The following is a 19089-nucleotide window of genomic DNA, read 5'->3' on the forward strand; positions in this document are numbered from 1 at the left end:
ATATACATATTTTCAAAAAAATCTGCCGCTTGATCAATCAGGAACAATGTTTTCATCAACCAAGAGGCTTTTAATTGATTAGTCTAATCAGTCAATCAAACTAAATGATACAGTCTATCCCCTAAGCTTGACTGAATTTAAAAGCAAGACAATCAAAAATCTAGTCTGCTCCTACTGTCATCTAGCAAAACTACTTCTAAATCACATCTCAGGTTGGTGATGGCGAACAGGAATTCTATGAAAATGAACCTCCATGATTGAAGTTAGTTTTCATCATGCCTCTTCTGAAATAAATAATATTCTTATGATCAAATAAGGAAGGCGGGTATGCACTGCAGTAACTAAACATAATGTAATTTCCAATATAATTATTCTCTTCTGGGGGGGAGAGAATAATAATTTAAACTTTATGCTTATTACTACTCACTGGAGTACATTTTCCTCCCTTGACAAGGAGGCTGTCAAAACAGATAATTATGGAAATGCTAGAAATAGTTTGAAAGAAGACAGGAGCTGTCACAAAAAGTTTCTTCTTTTTAACATTTCACCTTGTATCCAACTGTGCAATTCAGAAGCCATTTAGTTTTTATTACTGCATAGCAAACACACGGTGCATTAGAAATGAAAAGCAGTTATTTACCGTATTTTCTATTCCAAGCCACTTTCAGACTTCCCACAGTAGCTAAAGGAACTTACAAATGAATTCAATTTCACATTAAAATGCAACTTAGAGTTTGCTTTAAAAAAAATAAAAAACAACAGCCCACGATCTCCAGTCTTAAAGAAGCAGAACAGCTTTTTTAAAACTTAAGTTTAACTCACCAGATGGCATTCAGGTTATTCCAATGAAAACATCAGAGTACATTAGAAGAGCCTTGCTGGATCAGCCGAAAGACCTATCTGCTCCAGCATTTTGTTCTCACAGTAGCCAGCCAGAGGAATATGGAAATTCTGCTCCCAAGCAGAATTCTCCTGCTCAAGGTCCTCAGCAACTGGAGGCAATATAGCCACCATAGTATACTTCATGAAATTGTCTCATCCCATTTAAAAGCCATCCAAATTGGTAGCCATCACTATATTTTATGCTAGCAAATTGCATGGTTTAACTATGTACTGTGTAAAGAAGTACTTTATTTTGTTTGTTCTATTATCTCCCAATATACAACTTCACTGGATGATCCCAGGTTCTAGCATTTCTGTATGGGAAGATTGAGAACAAGGGCTCAGCTAAATGCTACACATGAACTCTTGCAACAAAAACACTCACAAACAAACTACTGGAGGATGATTTGAAGCAGATGGGGTGCTTAAATCTTAGCTTGCCCACCACTTCTATACTCCAAATCAGCAGCCAGGTTGGGTTGCTTGCTGGGACAAGGTGGTTTGAGCATATAACACCAATCCTAACCAGACAACACCAGCTGCTGATTAGTTTCTGGGCCCAATTCAAAGTGCTGGTTCTGACCAATAAAGCCTTAAATGACTCATGATTGTGATACCATAAAGACCACCTCTCCCCATGTGAACCGACCTGGATTCTGCAATCATCCCTGGAGGCCCTTCTCATGTGCCTCCTCCGCAAGGCCCAGAGGGCTGCAACATGAGAAAGGGCCTTTTCTGCAGTGGCTCCCCATTTGGGGAATGCTCTCCCCAAGGAGGCTTGTCTGGCACCTTTGTTACAAATCTTCAGATGCCAGGTAAAAACGTTCCTCTTCTCCCAGGCCTTTGGCTAATTAAACAATCTATGGCCTTTTAAATTGTGTGTGGCTGGCGTGGGTTGTATTATTTTTGTTTGTTACTATGTTAAGTATTGTGCTTTTATACTGTAAACCATCCTGTGATCCTTGGAAGAAGGGTGGTGCAAAAATGTAATAAATAAAAATAACTTTCAGGTAGGCTTACAGACTTACTCATTAGTGGAAACAGTAATAATATATTGATATAGTTTGGAGATGAGGAACCAAATAACTGCTTGGAATCACACAAAAAATGCTTTATGAAAGGCAAATGTATGAGTGGGGCAAATACTAGGAATAAAATCTGGACGTTCTAGAATCTAGAAATTATGTCTAAAAATTTCCTTTGCTTGAAAGTTCTATCAATACTGCTGCAGTCAGTAGCTAACTTTAAGCAGAGAGGTACAGGGTCTGTACACTGATTCAGAACAATTCTTGACTAAAGCCACTTTCAATTATGAACACTACACTGGAGCTACAAACTCTTTGAACAATCCTCCCACATGGATTCCTTGCAGCCATTTTTATAGATTCCCTCTCTTCCTAAGGTTTGTCACACTGGCCAGGAGAGCTCCATTTCAGACAACAACTACTACTTCTTCTATTTTTATTAAAGCTTTCAACAATATAATAACTATAAAAATACAAACAAAACAGGTGAAGTATAGAGCCCTCACAAGCAAGGAGAGCTCCAAGGCAAAGACAGAAAGGTGAGAGAGAACAGACAGGACCTAGAGGCCTAAAAGGCAGCGTTTCATACACCCCAAACAGCACATAGTGCATTGTTGTCCATTGGTATGATGTGAGAATGATACCATGGTGCAACACAAGTGAGACTTCAGAATAGAAGTCCAGGGAAACCCAAGATCCATTTCACATGTATCACTGGAAAGCCATGTGTCCCCCATCTTGTATTTGTGCACAAAGAACTGCTTTCTGACTGAAGTCATTAGGCAAATAAAATAATCAGTAGTTTCACCTAGATGCAATGTAGTCTCTCTTACCTCAAATGTGGGTGGATCTTTTCTTTTTTTCCTAATCCAAGCTGCAAAAAAATATTAAAACAGAGGTCAAACATTTTTTAAAAAAACTACTCATAATTGTATCAATAGTACAGATTACGTATCTGAAAGCCACTTAAATTAAGGATTTGAATGCCAGAAGGCAAATGGACTACGGAAGGACATGGAGATTGGTGCTAGATGGCTCTTGCAGTCAGAGCAGCAGAAAATAGCTGTCATCAAGAATGCTAGAAAATTAGGCATGGCACCCACAGAACAGGACGTCCCCATTCCACAAGCACTTGAGTTTCCACTTTCTAAACCTTCACCTGACACCACTAAACACATGAAATGCACTTCCACACACAGAAGGTTTAGGAACTGGTTCTGCAAGAACTGAAACTGAAGTTTTCAGAATGCCAAATGATTTGCCACCAGAAAGCAGCAATGCATAAAAGCTCAATCCACTGAGTCATCCCTAACAATTTCTCACATTTGTCTCCCAGGCCAGCTTGTGCTTTTCTCCAAAAATTCCTAAAGCAAGATTCTTGACACCTAGCCTGGCAAAATGGTTAGAATATAACACTACGACTGAGGTGACCCAAGTTCAAATCCAAACTCAACCACAAAACTCACTGGTTGATCTTAAGCCAATCACTATCCTTCAGCCTAACCTACCTTACAAGGTTGCTTGTGAGGAAAACATAGAAAAGAAGAACTCTGTACACCCCCATTAGCTCCTTGGAGGAAGGGTACACGTAATAACAAAACATTTCCCCCCTAATTTCTGACTTAAAACTGCAGGAACTTTAACTCTGGCCTTCTTTAAGTCCATTCAGCTCCTAGACAAGCTCTCTCATAACAAACCAGCTCTGTCATGCGTAGATCATCCTGCCAACAGTAAGGGGAGGGGACAGGTAACTGCTAATCAGGTGAACATGTGAGGTAAGATTTTTGTCTGTTTAGACTGTCTCTTGCATTCCTAGAAAATGTCATAAGGGAAACACTGGAAGAGCAGGGGTGGCATTACATGTGCCTGTTGTATTGCCAATGAGTAAAAAGTCAGTAAGCACATATATATTGTATTGTATCCAAGGAAGTTGTCTCATTAGCTCAAGGACTTCCACCTGCGCTACAGGATTTCTCCTCCCTGTCCTCATGTGCCCTCCCCCAGTCTTCTCTGGAAGGCTGGGGAAAACCCCAGTACAGATTTGGGGAGGAGGCATGGGGAAAAAGGAAAGGAAAAGGAAGAGGAAGCCTCATTGCGTCCTTGTACTAACAGGATGACTTTGTTGAATACAGCCAAGTAGGTTGTACCCAACTAAGTTTTACTCAGAATAGATCCACTGAAATTAATGGCCCCAAGTTAGTCATGTCCATGAATTTCAATGGGTTTATGCTCAGTATGATTAGCATTGGATATAACCCACTGAGGATCCTCTGACTGACAGCAGGAGTAAGGTAAAAAGTAATACAAATTCTGCTTCCAAGCACTGGCGGAGGAAGAGGAGTGTGGGGGGAGCGCACCGCCCCCGGCAGCGTGATCCCGGTGGGGTGCCATCGCAGCTCCCCGCACTGGGCGTCCCGCCTCCGCAGGGGGCGTGCCACACCCCCAGGAAGTGTGCCATGCCCCTGTGGGCGGCATACCACACCCCCCGGGATGCGCACCAGCCCAGCCCCGCCCTGTCTGCTCTCTGCCCCCCAGTGCTGGAGCATGAAGCTCCGCCACTGCTTCCAAGATGAGGCCCAAACTCTAATTGTGGCAAAGAAATGAGGTGGACAAATCTCTTTATTGCTGATAACCGAAAGGGGGGGGGGGAATGACAAGTTATTTCTGCCATACATAACCTGTCTTCCCTACTCAAGGCAGAAGAGTAAATCTGCTAGAAAGCGGTAGACGTTATTCCTATCTTTTAAAGATTATTTGGAAAGTCTGATTCTATCCTCAGAAGAATGGAAAGGGAGTCCTTTGCCTTCTCAGAATTTGGTATATCAAATGTCTTTGCTTTGCTGATCATAGTTATTACTAACGTTATAGCGACAGCAATAACTGTAATTAGTTTATGCACAGCCAAACAATGCTGATGATGCTTCTAGACCAATGTTCCTTCTCAAACACTTTCCTCCCATTGTTGCTGTCCTCCTCTAACTCCTTCGCAGTTTATTTATGTATTTCAGAAATGTAGTGACCAGAATTGGATGTAAAAGAAAATATAATTAATTAAATAAGAACCTGCTTACAGTCAAGCTGTAATTTTATTCCAACATTTATATCTATCCTTTCAATACCTTACTTTCAAAATTAAAACATATATCAATAAATTAAAACACAGTATTAAAACTACCACCAGCAACAACAAAATAAAACAGCACTAAGGAACAGTATAATAAAATCATTATCTGCACAAAGCAAAAAACAGGATCTGTGCCAGTTCAGCATAATTCCTAACCCTAGTTTATTAAGAGTTAGGCCCATATACCTCTCCCTAACCTCAACTATCATGGTGTCTTCAACTGTGTTTGCAGTTGTTTCAGTACTGTCAACTGTGGTTTAAAATCACATTACATACCAGAACATGAAACCATCTTGGTTAATGAGCCAAAATCAAAACACAAAATAGATATTGCAGCTTAAAAAACCCTCTCTCTTGTTCTTACCAATTGTCTTTCTATTAGTAAAGTGGCAATGAGGTTGAGCATTATCATCATAAAATGAGAATGAAAAAGAAGCAGTAATACTAATCACAAAACCAAAGGGTTAAAGGGAGTGCATTTTTTATTGTTGATTTCGCTAATATTCTCACCTACATACTAAGCTTTGAGTCAGAACAAAATGTAGTTAATGTGATTTTACTCTTATTTTCATTTTGGGAATGGCTGCTTATGACAGGCATTTCCAATATTATTTATTTTACACAACATATAGTCTCTACAGAGTTGAACAGAGGATGTTTACAAGAAGCTTAAATCCAGCCAATAACAATGTTTTCCTTAATATTGTCCAAAAATACAGCTTCTTCAAATCCATAAATTCTTTATCTCATCTTTATTATTGCTTAGCATCCATTCCCCCATACTTTTCCTTTACTTTCACCAAACCTCTTCTATATGTGCAGGACAGTAAAACCTCCATTGCAGTTTAGAAAAATCATTGTTGACGTGTAAGCAGACAAAATCTTTGCAATTATTAGAATTGTTCTTTGCCCTTTCAGCTTGAAAATGCATCCAGTGCAATCAACTTCTAGAAAAACATTTACATAAACCAGAATGCTTTCATTCAGTCTCAGCCAAAATAGCTTCTATTTGGAACAGTATAAAAGGCAAAGAAAACACACAGAGAGAGAGAGACACACAGATGAAGTCCAATTCTACAAAGTTCTCATTAAACCTTTTGTAAATCCACTGACTGCAATTCCAATTTTCTAATTACATAGTTGTAATTAATTATATAAATACGGTATGGTACTATCCACAGTCTGTGCTTGTGATAACGCTACATTTGTCTGAAAGGAATTTAGCAAGATAAACTGGACATTTCATACCTTGAGACCTTGGCATTCTTTCATCAGCACTCATTTGCATTCTCATTAGTATGCATGAGATTTTCATTGAACTTTAAGGCTTCTACTGGCATATAACGCATTGTAATGAGCGTAAAAGTGAGCATGCAAATTAAAACTCCCATTAATCACTAAATGGTACCCATTAAAAAGAGAGAGAGAGAGAAGGACTAGAATAGACAGGCTGTAAAATGCAGCATGAGGCACACAAACTCCTAAATCTTGACACAGAAAATGACAGATACCTTTTCATGAGGACCAGTGACATGTATGAAGAAGGTAAGTTACTAGATGCAGTAAGTGACAATTTAGAATAAAAATGATAAAAAGGTTATTGACAGCCTGCATCCACAAGATAATGCCTTTGGCCAAGAAATCAAGGGATTTCTTGAAAGGGAACCCTGACAGAGCAAAGAAAGGTGTTACTTACACATGTTATCCATGCTAATCGGGGACTCATTCATGTATTTCCTCAAACCATGGTTGTCATATTGTTGGTTTGGACATGGGACACTCATGTTCAAACGCTTGGTCTGCCATGAAGCTTATGTTTTGTGTTCATGGAGAAAATCATACACACTTAGCCTAATTGTACCTTTCAGGATTGTTGGGAGTATTGGGGGGGGGGGAATGTGTGCTGTACACATCCCAGATTCTTAGAACAGAGGGAGAAACCCCCCACAAAAAACTGTCCACTTAAACAAATGACATGCTGACTTCAACTCCTGGATATCCCAAAAGTCTAAAAACCCTGTCTTCAGAACAAGCTTCAATCCTTGAGGAATTCCACAGTCGAAGGACATCCACCAAGAATATTCTTCTGTGTACCAGTGGCATAGATATATTATTGTCAAAATGCATTCTTGGTTCCTATGAGCAATCACAATGAAAATGAAGGAAAGGGAAATTGGATCAAATGATACTGTGTTTCAAGGTTTGCTGGTCAAAGCAAGCCTGAAGAAAACAGACTATAGAAAACTGGGGGAGAGGGGTGTACTGGAAGCTCATTCTGATAAAGAAGTGAGCCATACATTTACAGTGGTACCTCAGGTTAAGAACTTAATTCGTTCCGGAGGTCCGTTCTTAACCTGAAACTGTTCTTAACCTGAAGCACCACTTTAGCTAATGGGGCCTCCTGCTGCTGCTGCGCCGCCGGAGCACGATTTCTGTTCTTATCTTGAAGCAAAGTTCTTAACCCGAGGTACTATTTCTGGGTTAGCGGAGTCTGTAACCTGAAGCGTCTGTAACCCAAGGTACCACTGTAGTTATAATCCCATAAACTATCTGCAAGGGCACCCCACCCATCACCTCCTTCGAAATCTGTGTAATCTTGTTCATGTTTTACAGAACTGGAAAAATATGAAATCCCACAGGGGAGGCCTTAATGATGAGCAACAATTTTCACTATCTAGTATTGTTATAAGCACTGAGATAATGTAGGGGAAATGCTCTGAACATTTTTAAAAAAGTTATATCAATTCCAGTACAGTATTATTAAAACCCACTTCTTTCTCTTATTACAGAAACAGCCCCAGATAAAAAAGAGGGAGAATGTGATTCTCATTTCCTCCCACCATTTCCAAACAGAAGATTTCAGCAGTTAACATGTTAACTGGAAAAATCCAGTTAATGTTGTTCTTTGCATTTAAGCACCTACATTTTTCTCTGCTCTGTCATAAACAAGAATACACTGCACACCTCCTCTGCCCAAATAATGGATGGGGAAACAAAGCAGTCTGAACATTTTCTTCCCATCCCCTGAAAGGAACTGTGCTTAAAGAGAGAAAGAGACCATTGCCTATTCATAACACTTTTTATTTCCCTTCTCTTCACAAATCCTTCCAATTCAATGCCACTATAATCACAAAGGGAAAAAAATGTTATGGTAATTATAAGCATGAGCAAGTGTTGTGTTAAAAATGCAAATGCTGCTAATAAAAGTATGCCTTGCCACACATGGTTTATTTTCTGTGCTGGAAAGCCAAATAAACTGCCCAGATTTGCAAATGTATCCCACGCTTCAGAAAGCCATAGGAAAAAGGCATTTTGCATTGTGTTGTCTTTTCTTATCCATGGCCACTTAAAACAAGGCCATTTTCTCAATCCCTAATTATAGAGTTGTGCATTGTTTTTATCCTAAAAGGTAAAGGTAAAGGGACCCCTGACCATTAGGTCCAGTCGTGGCCGACTCTGGGGTTGCGGCGCTCATCTCGCTTTATTGGCCGAGGGAGCAGGCGTACAGCTTCCGGGTCATGTGGCCAGCATGACTGAGCCACTTCTGGCAAACCAGAGCAGTGCACGGAAACGCCGTTTACCTTCCTGCTGGAGCAGTACCTATTTATCTATTTACACTTTGACATGCTTTTTAACTGCTAGGTTGGCAGGAGCAGGGACCGAACAACGGGAGCTCACCCCGTCGCGGGGATTCGAACCGCCGACCTTCTGATTGGCAAGTCCTAGGCTCTGTGGTTTAACCCACAGCGCCACTTGATGTTAAATCATATGATGCATTTTAAGCATATGTACTTTTTACTTTCCCTGCTTAAGAGCCATACTTTCAGAATTCAAAGAGGAAAATTAGGTGGCATCCCACCTGCATAATGTACAGTACTTCCACTTCCACAAGCAGAATGTTTGCTTCTCCTCCTCTCTGCAGCTCTTCATGTGCTCCCAAAATCTGCTCTGGAGGCTTGGGGGAGCCTCTGGGACAGATGCGTGGCAGCGGGGAAGGGAGGAAGAGAAATTCCATTGCATCTGCTGGTGCAACACTGGATCTCGCCCATTGTGTTTGAGGTTAGACAGAAAATTCAGAGATGGTACGTCAAGATATACCAGTCTGCTGCAATAGCCTTTTCAGTGGTTCCTCCACCTGCCACAAAGGACTAAGGGAGAAGTAATAACTGGACAAGCCAGAATCAGGGTGTCAAGTGGAAACAAAATTTGACCATCTTAAGAAATCTTAAGGCAAGGGCTAGGCTTAGATGCTCTGTTGTGTCCTTTCAATTCAGCCTGGGAGAATTACAAGTCACTTTATCATACATTACTTTAGCTGTCTCAAAAATGTATTACCTTCCCATTCTGTGGGTATGTCCCCCGCTTCATATTGGTGTTCTTTTATACCAGACGTTTCTACAAATCTTCTCTCTTTAATAAGCTGACCTATTTCAAAGAGAAAAAAGGCTGATTAAGAACATTACATAAAACATTCACATGCACGGGTGAACATTTGATATTCTTTAATGCTATTACTTATGTAGATATTTTGACTGAGAAAATCATATACTCTTTTTTCTCATCACTAGGTGTTGTTTAAATCTGGGTCTGTCTGCCTTCCCATCTCTTGCTTCATGTTTTAACCCATCTGCAGCACACACACACACACACACACACACCATTTTCTCTCAAGCTAGCTGCAATAATGGGAGTAAAGTAAACTAAGCTGGGAGAAAGTTGTGTGTAAGAGAGAAGCAACAGCAAGATTAGGAGTGGGTATAGGTAGGGTTCAGCACCTTTGCCGCAACTAAATAATATCCTGCACTGTTGTTGACTAAAAACAGTACAGGAAGATTTCAACTCAGAGCAGGGTTCAAAAAGCCCTTTAGATTTCAATTCCATGCAAGTTTATATTTGCTATTGTACTGAATGGGACTTAACCAGGTAAGTGTGCATAGGATTGCAGCCTTAGAGTGACCCATTAACATCTCACTTCTTTTTACACTTAAAAGAAAAGGGAAAGGAGGGTGTTATTTCTCTACTTTATGCAGTACTTGATAATTTCTTCCACTCTACATATTTTCAGTAATTGTAAATGAACTGCACTATTAAAATAATTAAAGCACTGTATCATTCTAGTATTGATTTAAAGGGAAACAATTGTACATCCTTTTAGGAGGAAGTCACATATATTAAATGTTTTGGAAGTAAATTAGAAGAAATTGATAGACTTTGGAAGAGCATGAGACACTTGATCTCAGGGTCATGGGTTTGAGCCCCACATTGGGCAAAGGACTCCTGAATTGCAGGGGGTTGGACTAGATTACTAAATTCTATTATTCTCTGAATCTCACCCCACTTCTATAGCCCTACCTCCAAGAGCTACAATTTTAACAAAACATATGAAAGGATGTGTGATCTGTTTGGTTCATTGTCAACGTATGGCACCACTGCTAGACTGTATCTTGCCTTAAGGAACATTTTGGGTAGAAGCAGCCAAATTCTGCTTCCCACTGAGTGTTTTATTTATCTGGTCAACAGTGTAAAGCACTAAGTAATTCTATTTTATGAAGTTATGTATTATTTATAAATGTCTAAGAGAAAGTTGCTTTGTAAAGAGTGTCATGCTGTTTGAACATTATCTGCTTTACAAATGAACTAAGGAAAATGCAACTGTATTAACTCCTCCTAAAGTTATGACAATTATTATTATTTTTTATTTACTGAATTTATATACCGCTCTATACCCGGAGGTCTCAGGGCAGTTTACAGAAAAGATCAACATAAAAACCACAATATATAAAATCAAAATAAAAACAACAACCCAATAACACCCCTCCCTCCAAAAAAAGAGCTACATTTTAAAAGGGCATAGGATGTCAATCGAAAGCCTGGTTAAAAAGCAACGTTTTTGCCTGGCACCTAAAGGCATATAATGAAGGCGCCAGGCAAACTTCCCTGGGGAGAGCATTCCACAGACAGAGAGCCACTGTAGAGATGGCCCGTTCTCATGTTGCCACCTTCCAAACCTCTTGAGGAGGAGGCACACAATGAAGGGCCTCAGTAAATGATCTCAGGGTCTGGAGGTTCATATGGGAAGAGGCAGTCCTTGAGGCATTGTGGTCCTGAGCTGTTTAAGGCTTTATAGGTCAAAACCAGCACTTTGAATTGGTAGCCAGAGCAGTTGGACCAAGATTGGTATAATATGTTCAAACTATCTTGCTCTGGTGAGCAACCTGACCACTGAATTCTGCACTAGCTGGTTTCCAAATCGTCTTCAGAAGCAGCCCTACATATAACACATTGCAGTAATCTAACCTTGAATGAATGAATTTATTAATACGGTCACAGACCAGCTTCAACACACACAATATCACAAATCATAAAAATATCAGAAATACAAGTGACAATATGACAATGACAAGAATTTAAATATAAAAATTAAAATTAATTGTTAACGTGCCCCCTGTAACTAACATTTAGGGGATTGGGCATTGTGGGATACCACTTGCTTCCTGCGATTGATTGCAGACACACAGAATTTAGCTACATTTAATGTAATCATGGGATTCTTGTCCTCTAGCAGTAGTTTTAGACTATGATATTCCGATTCTTTCCTAAACTTTTGCAAAACAGGTGTAATAAAAGTCAAACGTATATCCTCATAAAGACGACATAATAGTACATGTGAAGCAGTTTCAACTTCCAACGAGCCACAAGGACATACCCGTGTTGTGTATGGTTTACCCTCAAATCTGCCCTGAAGTAAGGCAGAAGGGAGAACGTTAAATCTGGCGAGGGTAAAAGACCGTCTATATTTGGGTATCTGTAGACCTGACAGATAGTTAGCTGGAGAGAAACCTCTCCCATGGTCCCTTATTGCTGGATGTTTGATCATTTTGCTCATGTGGCATTGTAATTCTACGTCCCAGATACGCTGGCGGATTGTAGTCCTAGCTTTCTCGAAGCCTGTCGCTATCAGGGTCTGCTGTGGGATCCCCAAGCCTTTAAGCTTTTCCAGCAGTGTAGCTTTCCATCTGGATTGGTAGTTATCTAATAAGGTTAAAGGTGCCAGCCCAACCGGGAAGAAAATAAGCTTTAGCCAATAATGGATCTTCAGTATCCATATCCGAGTACTAATAGGAATTTGCCCAACCTCCAAACGGACCGCTATGTTGGATACGCAAGAGGGGATCCCCAGCAGGCAACGAAAAAACTTAGTTTGAAATGCCTCTAAGGGAGTAAGGTTTTTAAAGCTGCAGATCTGGGATCCATATAACAATTGTGGTAATATTTTGGCAGCAAAGACCTTGATGTTGCCAGAACATAGACAACAGTATTTAGGCTATCCTTGTCCAGTTAGGGGAGTAACTGGGCCACCAGCCGAAGCTGATGGAAGGCACTCTGGGCCACTGAGGCCTCCTGAGCCTCGAGTGACAGCAAAGGATCCAGGAGTACCCCCAGGCTATGAACCTGCTCCTTCAAAGGAAGTGTAACCCCATCTAGATCAGGTGACCTCCCACCCATCTGGTCTAGGGAACCACCCACTAACAGTGCCTCAGTCTTATCTGGATTGAGCTTTAGTTTGTTGGCTCTCATCCAGTCCATTACTGAGGCAAGGCAAATGTTTCCACATGCACAATGACTTAGTTGAACTGTCTTTTTAGATTATGAGCCTGAGGGGAAGGAGAAAGTCTTAGTAGTGACTTTTGTAAGCTGCTCTGAGAGCCCTTTGAGCTCAAAAGCAGGGTGCAAATGCTGTATGTAAATAGACTTCCTAATTTCAAAGGATGGGGCGGCTATGAGAGCTGCATGTTTCCCAGCACTTTGCTCCAGATACAACTTGTCACTGACTGGAATGTGGGAAAGGAAGACTAGGTAAAGTAAAGGTACCCCTGCCCGTACGGGCCAGTCTTGACAGACTCTAGGGTTGTGCGCCCATTTCACTCAAAGAGGCCGGGGGCCAGCGCTGTCCGAAGACACTTCCGGGTCACGTGGCCAGCGTGACATCGCTGCTCTGGCGAGCCAGAGCCGCACACGGAAACGCAGTTTACCTTCCCGCTAGTAAGTGGTCCCTATTTATCTACTTGCACCCGGGAGTGCTTTCGAACTGCTAGGTTGGCAGGCACTGGGACCGAACAGCGGGAGCGCACCCCGCCACGGGGATTCGAACCGCCGACCTTTCGATTGGCAAGCCCTAGGCACTGAGGCTTTAGCCCACAGCGCCACCCACGTCCCGGAAAGGAAGACTATTTCCTTTCAAATAGCAGCAGCAACAGGAAGAAAGGGACTGGATCCCACAAATGTACTAGCTGCCCCTGCTGGGAAGTTCAGGGGAGGACCATATCTCTGGAGTATAGCACACTCATAATGCAAGTATAAAGATTACTCAAGCAGCTTGTGGAGACTGAGTGTATCTCCTCATATTGCCACAGGTCACCAGTGTGTCCTGGACAGGTACCTGAGCAACAGCTCTTTTCCTATCTTGGATGCTTCCCATCACATAGACACGCTTTTTATTCAGCCATTACAAACCCTGCGGTACCTTAGGTACTAACCAATTCCTTATGACATAAACTTTCCTACACTGGATGAAGCTGACTTTAAGCCACAAATGCTTACGCCATAATAGGTGTGTTGGTCTTTACAGTATCATAAGACCCCTTGGGGTTTTTGGTTTTGATTGTGTAGCACCACACTAACATGACTATTCTGAAATTGTTGTCACGTGAACCACTGTTGTCACAAGGCCAGTAAATTATTTTCATTTCCAAAATAAACACGTGAGACATGCTACAGAAGACTAAGAAATGCAATTAAAACTCAAACAAAATAGACACATAGGAAAGGTGCTACTATATACCAATTAACAAGATACATAATTAACTCTAATCATTCAAATAGCTGAAAATACATGCTCTTCAACTCATTTCTTATTGAAATATTTATCTCCAAAATCAAACAGAGCTGAATATTATCCTTAGATTAAACTCCTGCAGTTAAACTAAGTCTGGCAGTAGGATTCTTTTTCTAGTTTTCAAGATTAAGGCATTTTGGGATAGAAACCACCAAATTTGTTACTAATTTTAAAGCAGTTCTTTCACTTATTCCTGGCATAAATGCTTTGAAGAAGAATGGAGGCACTGATCTAACCAAGGCCAATTAGCAAAGTTCATGGAATAAAACAGGATTTGAATTCAGATCTCTGCACATACTCAGGCCATGTCACCACAATGACAGTGTTACACAAATTCCTTTCAGGACCATTATCACAGACATTCAGTATTACTGAAAAATCAAGCACCAAAAATGCCAGCTGTCCGTAGCAATCTTCCACCTCACCATTCTCTTAACCACTCTCTTCCTCTCGTATGAATTTTCCTCAACCCCTCCCCCAAAATGTAACTACAGTTAATGTTGACAACTGTTGCCTCTTCACACAGATTTGTTAACTAGATGGTTAACAAATCCTGATCAAGAAGGAACTCTAAATGCTGGTTTAACTTCAACCATTGTAAGGACTATTCTTGGCATATAGGGAATCTGAAAGGGAAACAATACATATGTGGCACATTTTTGAAGGAATGCTATGTGCAATTTGTCCAACTGATTATTTCCTGTAATTTTATGTGTCTGAAATGCCACTGCAAAATGCAGTATGTTCATTAGAGCCAGTGTGGTATAATGGTTAGAGTGTTGGACTAAGGACTTGGGAGAGCAGGGTTCAAATCGCTACAGCCAGGAAGCTCACTGGATGACCTTAGGCCAGCCACTCATTCTCAGCTTAACCTATCTCACAGGATTGTTAAAATAAAATGGGGAGGAGAAAACAATGTACACCACCTTGCAGTCCTTGGAGGAAAGGTGAGCTATAAATGTAAAAGTAAATAAAAATAAAATAAATAAATGTAAATAAATATTCTTTCAAATTTAAAATGAAAGAATGAAAGAAAGTTATATTCCACCTACTTATTTCTATTTTATAACTATTTTATTTGAAGAAGAGATTTACAGGACAATCCTAACTGCAACAGGGAACATTGGGGCCAATGGTGCATTCAAAGCTCTGCTGGATCCTATTGGTGGGGAAGCTATCCAGCCAGAGCAGTGGAAAATGACATTTCAGGCTTAAGGTGCTCATGTTGCTTTATTTAAGAGACTGAAGTATACCTGTATGTTGACCTCCCTTCTTTTACAGGCAGAATAATTAGTTCTGTAGTTTTCTCATTTTTAGCAACACACTTTGTAGTTAAAATGTGAGGATTTAATACTGAGGAATGCTGGAAAATACTCTAGAGAGATCAGACTTAAAACCCACCTGGGAATTGCTCTTCTTTGAAACTCATTTCAGCTCTCATCCATAATGAAAACTGTCCTCTGCTCAACATACCATTGCAAACCATATGAATTGTTGCATAACGGTACAACTGAACATAATCATTCTTAATTTAGAGCAAGTAATTTTTATAAATAATTATATCATGCTTCTGCCAGCCAGTCCATTTTTCAAAGATTGTCAATTTACTTCCACTGCCAGTGTTTGCTCCAATTTGCAGGTATTTAAAGATTAATAAGATTTTTGTGTTTGCAGTCTGTTTAGTCCTTGGATATATTCTAACCCTTCTAAAAAGAATGCTGAGAAACAGATATGAGCATGTGAAATCATCTTAGAAATGCTAGGGCTTCAAGAACCTGTGCATGTATGATGTACAGTGGTCCCTTGGTAGCCAACCAAATTTTTCTGCTCACCACAAATTCTGCCTCAAGACTAAAGTAATCCACGTTAGGCACAGCTGTCCATGTAATCCGATTAGAAACCATAGCTTCTGTATGAAACACACTTTTGTTGTTGTTTTGTCATTTAGTCATTATATCAGTGCTCCTAGAGAGATCTGCACAACTGAGGGCCAAAACATGCATGACACAAGAAAATGGTGATTTAACCCATACAAAGCTTAAAAGCATGGGCACATGAGAAATTGCTCTCTTCATTATCCAATGCATGTTTTCCACAGACCCATTGGGCACTCTTTCCTTATAATTTGCACAGAAGAACAAATCAGATCACACATCTTATTCAAGATGGTTGCCCTTGAAAACTAGAAAAAGTCCAGCCTCAACATCTTCCTAAACCTTTGTAACCTCTTCTTAGTTAGATTTGGAGGAGAGATGGTCTGGTATTCCTGGGGGTCAATGTGGGCCCCTCACTTAGTGCAAGTAGGGTACCCCCATCTGAAACCCTCCCTCAACCTATAGCGCAGTCTCTTCTCTGTTCCTTACATTCATATTCAATACCGGGGGCTGTGTCCATGATTGTTTCAGTTACCAACTCTGCCTATCCCCTTCCTTTCTAGCTCACCAAAGACACCTCCTAAAACTCAACAAAACTACCTCATTACCTTATTCCTTGCCAAAGCCACCTCTCACCTACTAGAACTCATCACAACCACACTTCATCCCTCCCTGTAGACTTTGTCAAACCTCCACAGTTTGCCAGGGCCACCCACTTGCCTGGGTCAGTCGCTTCCTTGCTGGCCTGAGTTGTCCATGCAGGATGTTTGCCTACCACTCACCCCAATTCCTCCCTCCCCACCCTTTGACACTGCTGCAACAGCCCAGCAGCTCTGAGAGCTCAGTTTGCTGTCACATTTTGCTTGTTGTTATATTTCTAATTCAGAGCTTTCTAAACGTTTCATGTTGGTGATACGCGTTTTAGACATTTATCATTTTTACTAGCAAACCAGAGATTAAACTAATCCCTTTCCAGCCCTGGGAGGAGTGCAAGCAGTATTCGTGTGACACACCTACACACTGCAGCCAACACAATGATGTGTCACGACACACAGTTTGGAAAGCTCTGTTCTAATTAAACACTTCCAAACTATACACACACATTCACACACAGAGAGATAGGGAGGGAGAGATATCCCTTGGAATCTGCCTCCCTCCCCTAAAAGGCAGCTCAGCTGAATTGGACCTTACTCTTCAGCATCATAGCCACTATATCATATACACTGGTATGAATGAAATATAGATGTGGGGATGCAATATTCCCAGTAGTGTGGAAAATGAATTGCAATTTTGTTTGTAGGTAACAGTGAAACAGCAATTATGTTAGTGCTACGAGCTACCTGTCTGTAAGTAGACTTACCTGCCTCATGTCTTCAGGATAGGGTGGGACAAATTCAAATGATCAGTTTAAAGTCCTGAGAGTATAGCTTGATGAGAATGTCCAAATTATGCATGAATATACATGTAAATCCCTTAGCAATTAAATGAAATGGCTATAGTCCTGAAATGTTTAACTTTCCAATAGTCTTGAGACACGCAATTTTTTTGGAAACTTGGATATTAAGGGAGTTCTATTCTCTCAAGGATAATAACGACAATATTATAGCCATAAAACCCAACACCTAATAAAACATTTAACTTTTTCCCTTTCTCTCTATGGAAACATAGGATCAAAATTTCACATTTAACATTTTAAAACAAGAATAAATCTGTACAATTATTTTTAATTCACTAATTGTTTTATGAGTATTTGAATGTCAGAGCAGTCTCTTCTTGGTTTATGGCTTTTAGACATACATTGTTTTTGCTCTGCAGAAAAACCAATTTCAGAGCTGAGAGGAAGAAGACCACAGTGGGGGGTGGGTGTCCTATAACCTAATGAAGATGACCTACTTTTATGTGAGCATAACATTCATCTTCTAGAATGGGAGGTTATTACAAAATAAGATTACCTGTATGATAAATCCTCTATAATTACCTGCAAGTGCCTTATTTTTCAGTGTTGGAACATTTCTGATTTGTGGGTGCATTTCGCACACTCTGCAGATGACTAAACATATATTTAGATATCAACTCTAGACATTTTTAGTTCAAATCAATTAGAGAGGGGGGAGTAGAATCATTCCCTTCTGGCTGCCTATATTTTTCGTTTAATCCTGGTCAGTGTAAGACCTTATTACAAGTAATTTGTCATTATAAGTCTGAAGAAAAATGCTAGCCTCACAATTTTTGTCATTTCCCCCCCACACTTCCCTTCAGGCTGCAACTGTTGATGGGCTTTATGGAAATATAAATTCAATCAGCAGCTGCAAATTTCATGAGACGTCCATCTTCATGCTGAATTTGTAACTGAGTGTCAAAACAATCTGTGGATTCCTCCCTGATGAAACGCGCATTGAATTGTAAATTTCTGCAATTTTCTCATGTTTGAATTTAAGGGGCACTAAAACAGAACTAGCTCACATAAAGCACATATCAGCTTAGGACAGGTAAAAAAATTTTTTCATAGTATTCAAAGAGTTAATTTTTTATAAAAAAAAAAAAAAGCTATGAACAATATCTGGTCCTTTAAAAAGCAATACAAAATTAAACTACATTGCAAATTTTATTCCATTCAGAAATATAGGAGAATAAAAAAGATGTTCAGTGGGCTTTTTTATGCTTTTCAGATAAGCTACATGTTTTATCTATTGTTGTCACTGTTCATTTTCCAGAATCTTGCAATGATTAAAATCCAGAAATTAGCTTGGCAAAATTTAAAAAGATTCAATGGTGTCAAAACAGTCAAACAGTTGAGTAGGAAAAGTTTAGTTTTGAAAGGGTGCTGCCTCCTCCTCTTTGATATAAATCTTATTTTTAATTAGGTGTTGATGGAAGAGAAAATACAAAAATATAAAAATTAATTTAAATTGCTAAAAAGAGAGGGAGAGAGGGCTGCTAGCTCATAGTTCTAACTGTCCATTGTTCTCCTGGGCGGCTCTAAAAGATGGCAATTTTCTATTCAAGCTGCTATTTCTTACAATAGCTTAAAGAAAATGTATAAGAGACAGAGCATATTATGTCAAGTGAAATATTTTATTTTAGAATGGATTGTCTCTTCCTCCAAGGATATTAAATCCCAAATATGCAAAGTGTTGTTTTCCCTTTCTTTCTTCTTATTACTTTTCCCTCCAGCAGCTGTGCATGACTTTAAATATCTTCTCAACAATGCTGATACTGCTCACTGGATCCATCCCCTGCATGTTCTCTGCTTTTCAATTTTTATTACAGAATGCAGATACAAATGGT

At 40.0% G+C, this 19089-nt stretch overlaps 1 protein-coding gene across 1 annotated transcript in view; it reads right to left on the bottom strand.

Annotated features, from left to right (window-relative positions):
- The window catches only part of NDUFAF2 (NADH:ubiquinone oxidoreductase complex assembly factor 2), a 49600-nt gene that overhangs the window by 3543 nt on the left and 26968 nt on the right, over window positions 1-19089 (bottom strand). Inside the window, exons 2-3 of the mRNA XM_083404444.1 lie at window positions 9367-9456; window positions 2741-2781 (exon numbers count right to left, since the gene is read on the bottom strand). Coding sequence (XP_083260570.1) covers window positions 2741-2781; window positions 9367-9456 — 131 coding nt within the window. The remainder of the gene's footprint in view (window positions 1-2740; window positions 2782-9366; window positions 9457-19089) is intronic.

This window comes from Podarcis tiliguerta (genome assembly GCF_965153285.1).
Source record: "Podarcis tiliguerta genome assembly, chromosome: 11".
NCBI classification, from domain to species: domain Eukaryota; kingdom Metazoa; phylum Chordata; class Lepidosauria; order Squamata; family Lacertidae; genus Podarcis; species Podarcis tiliguerta.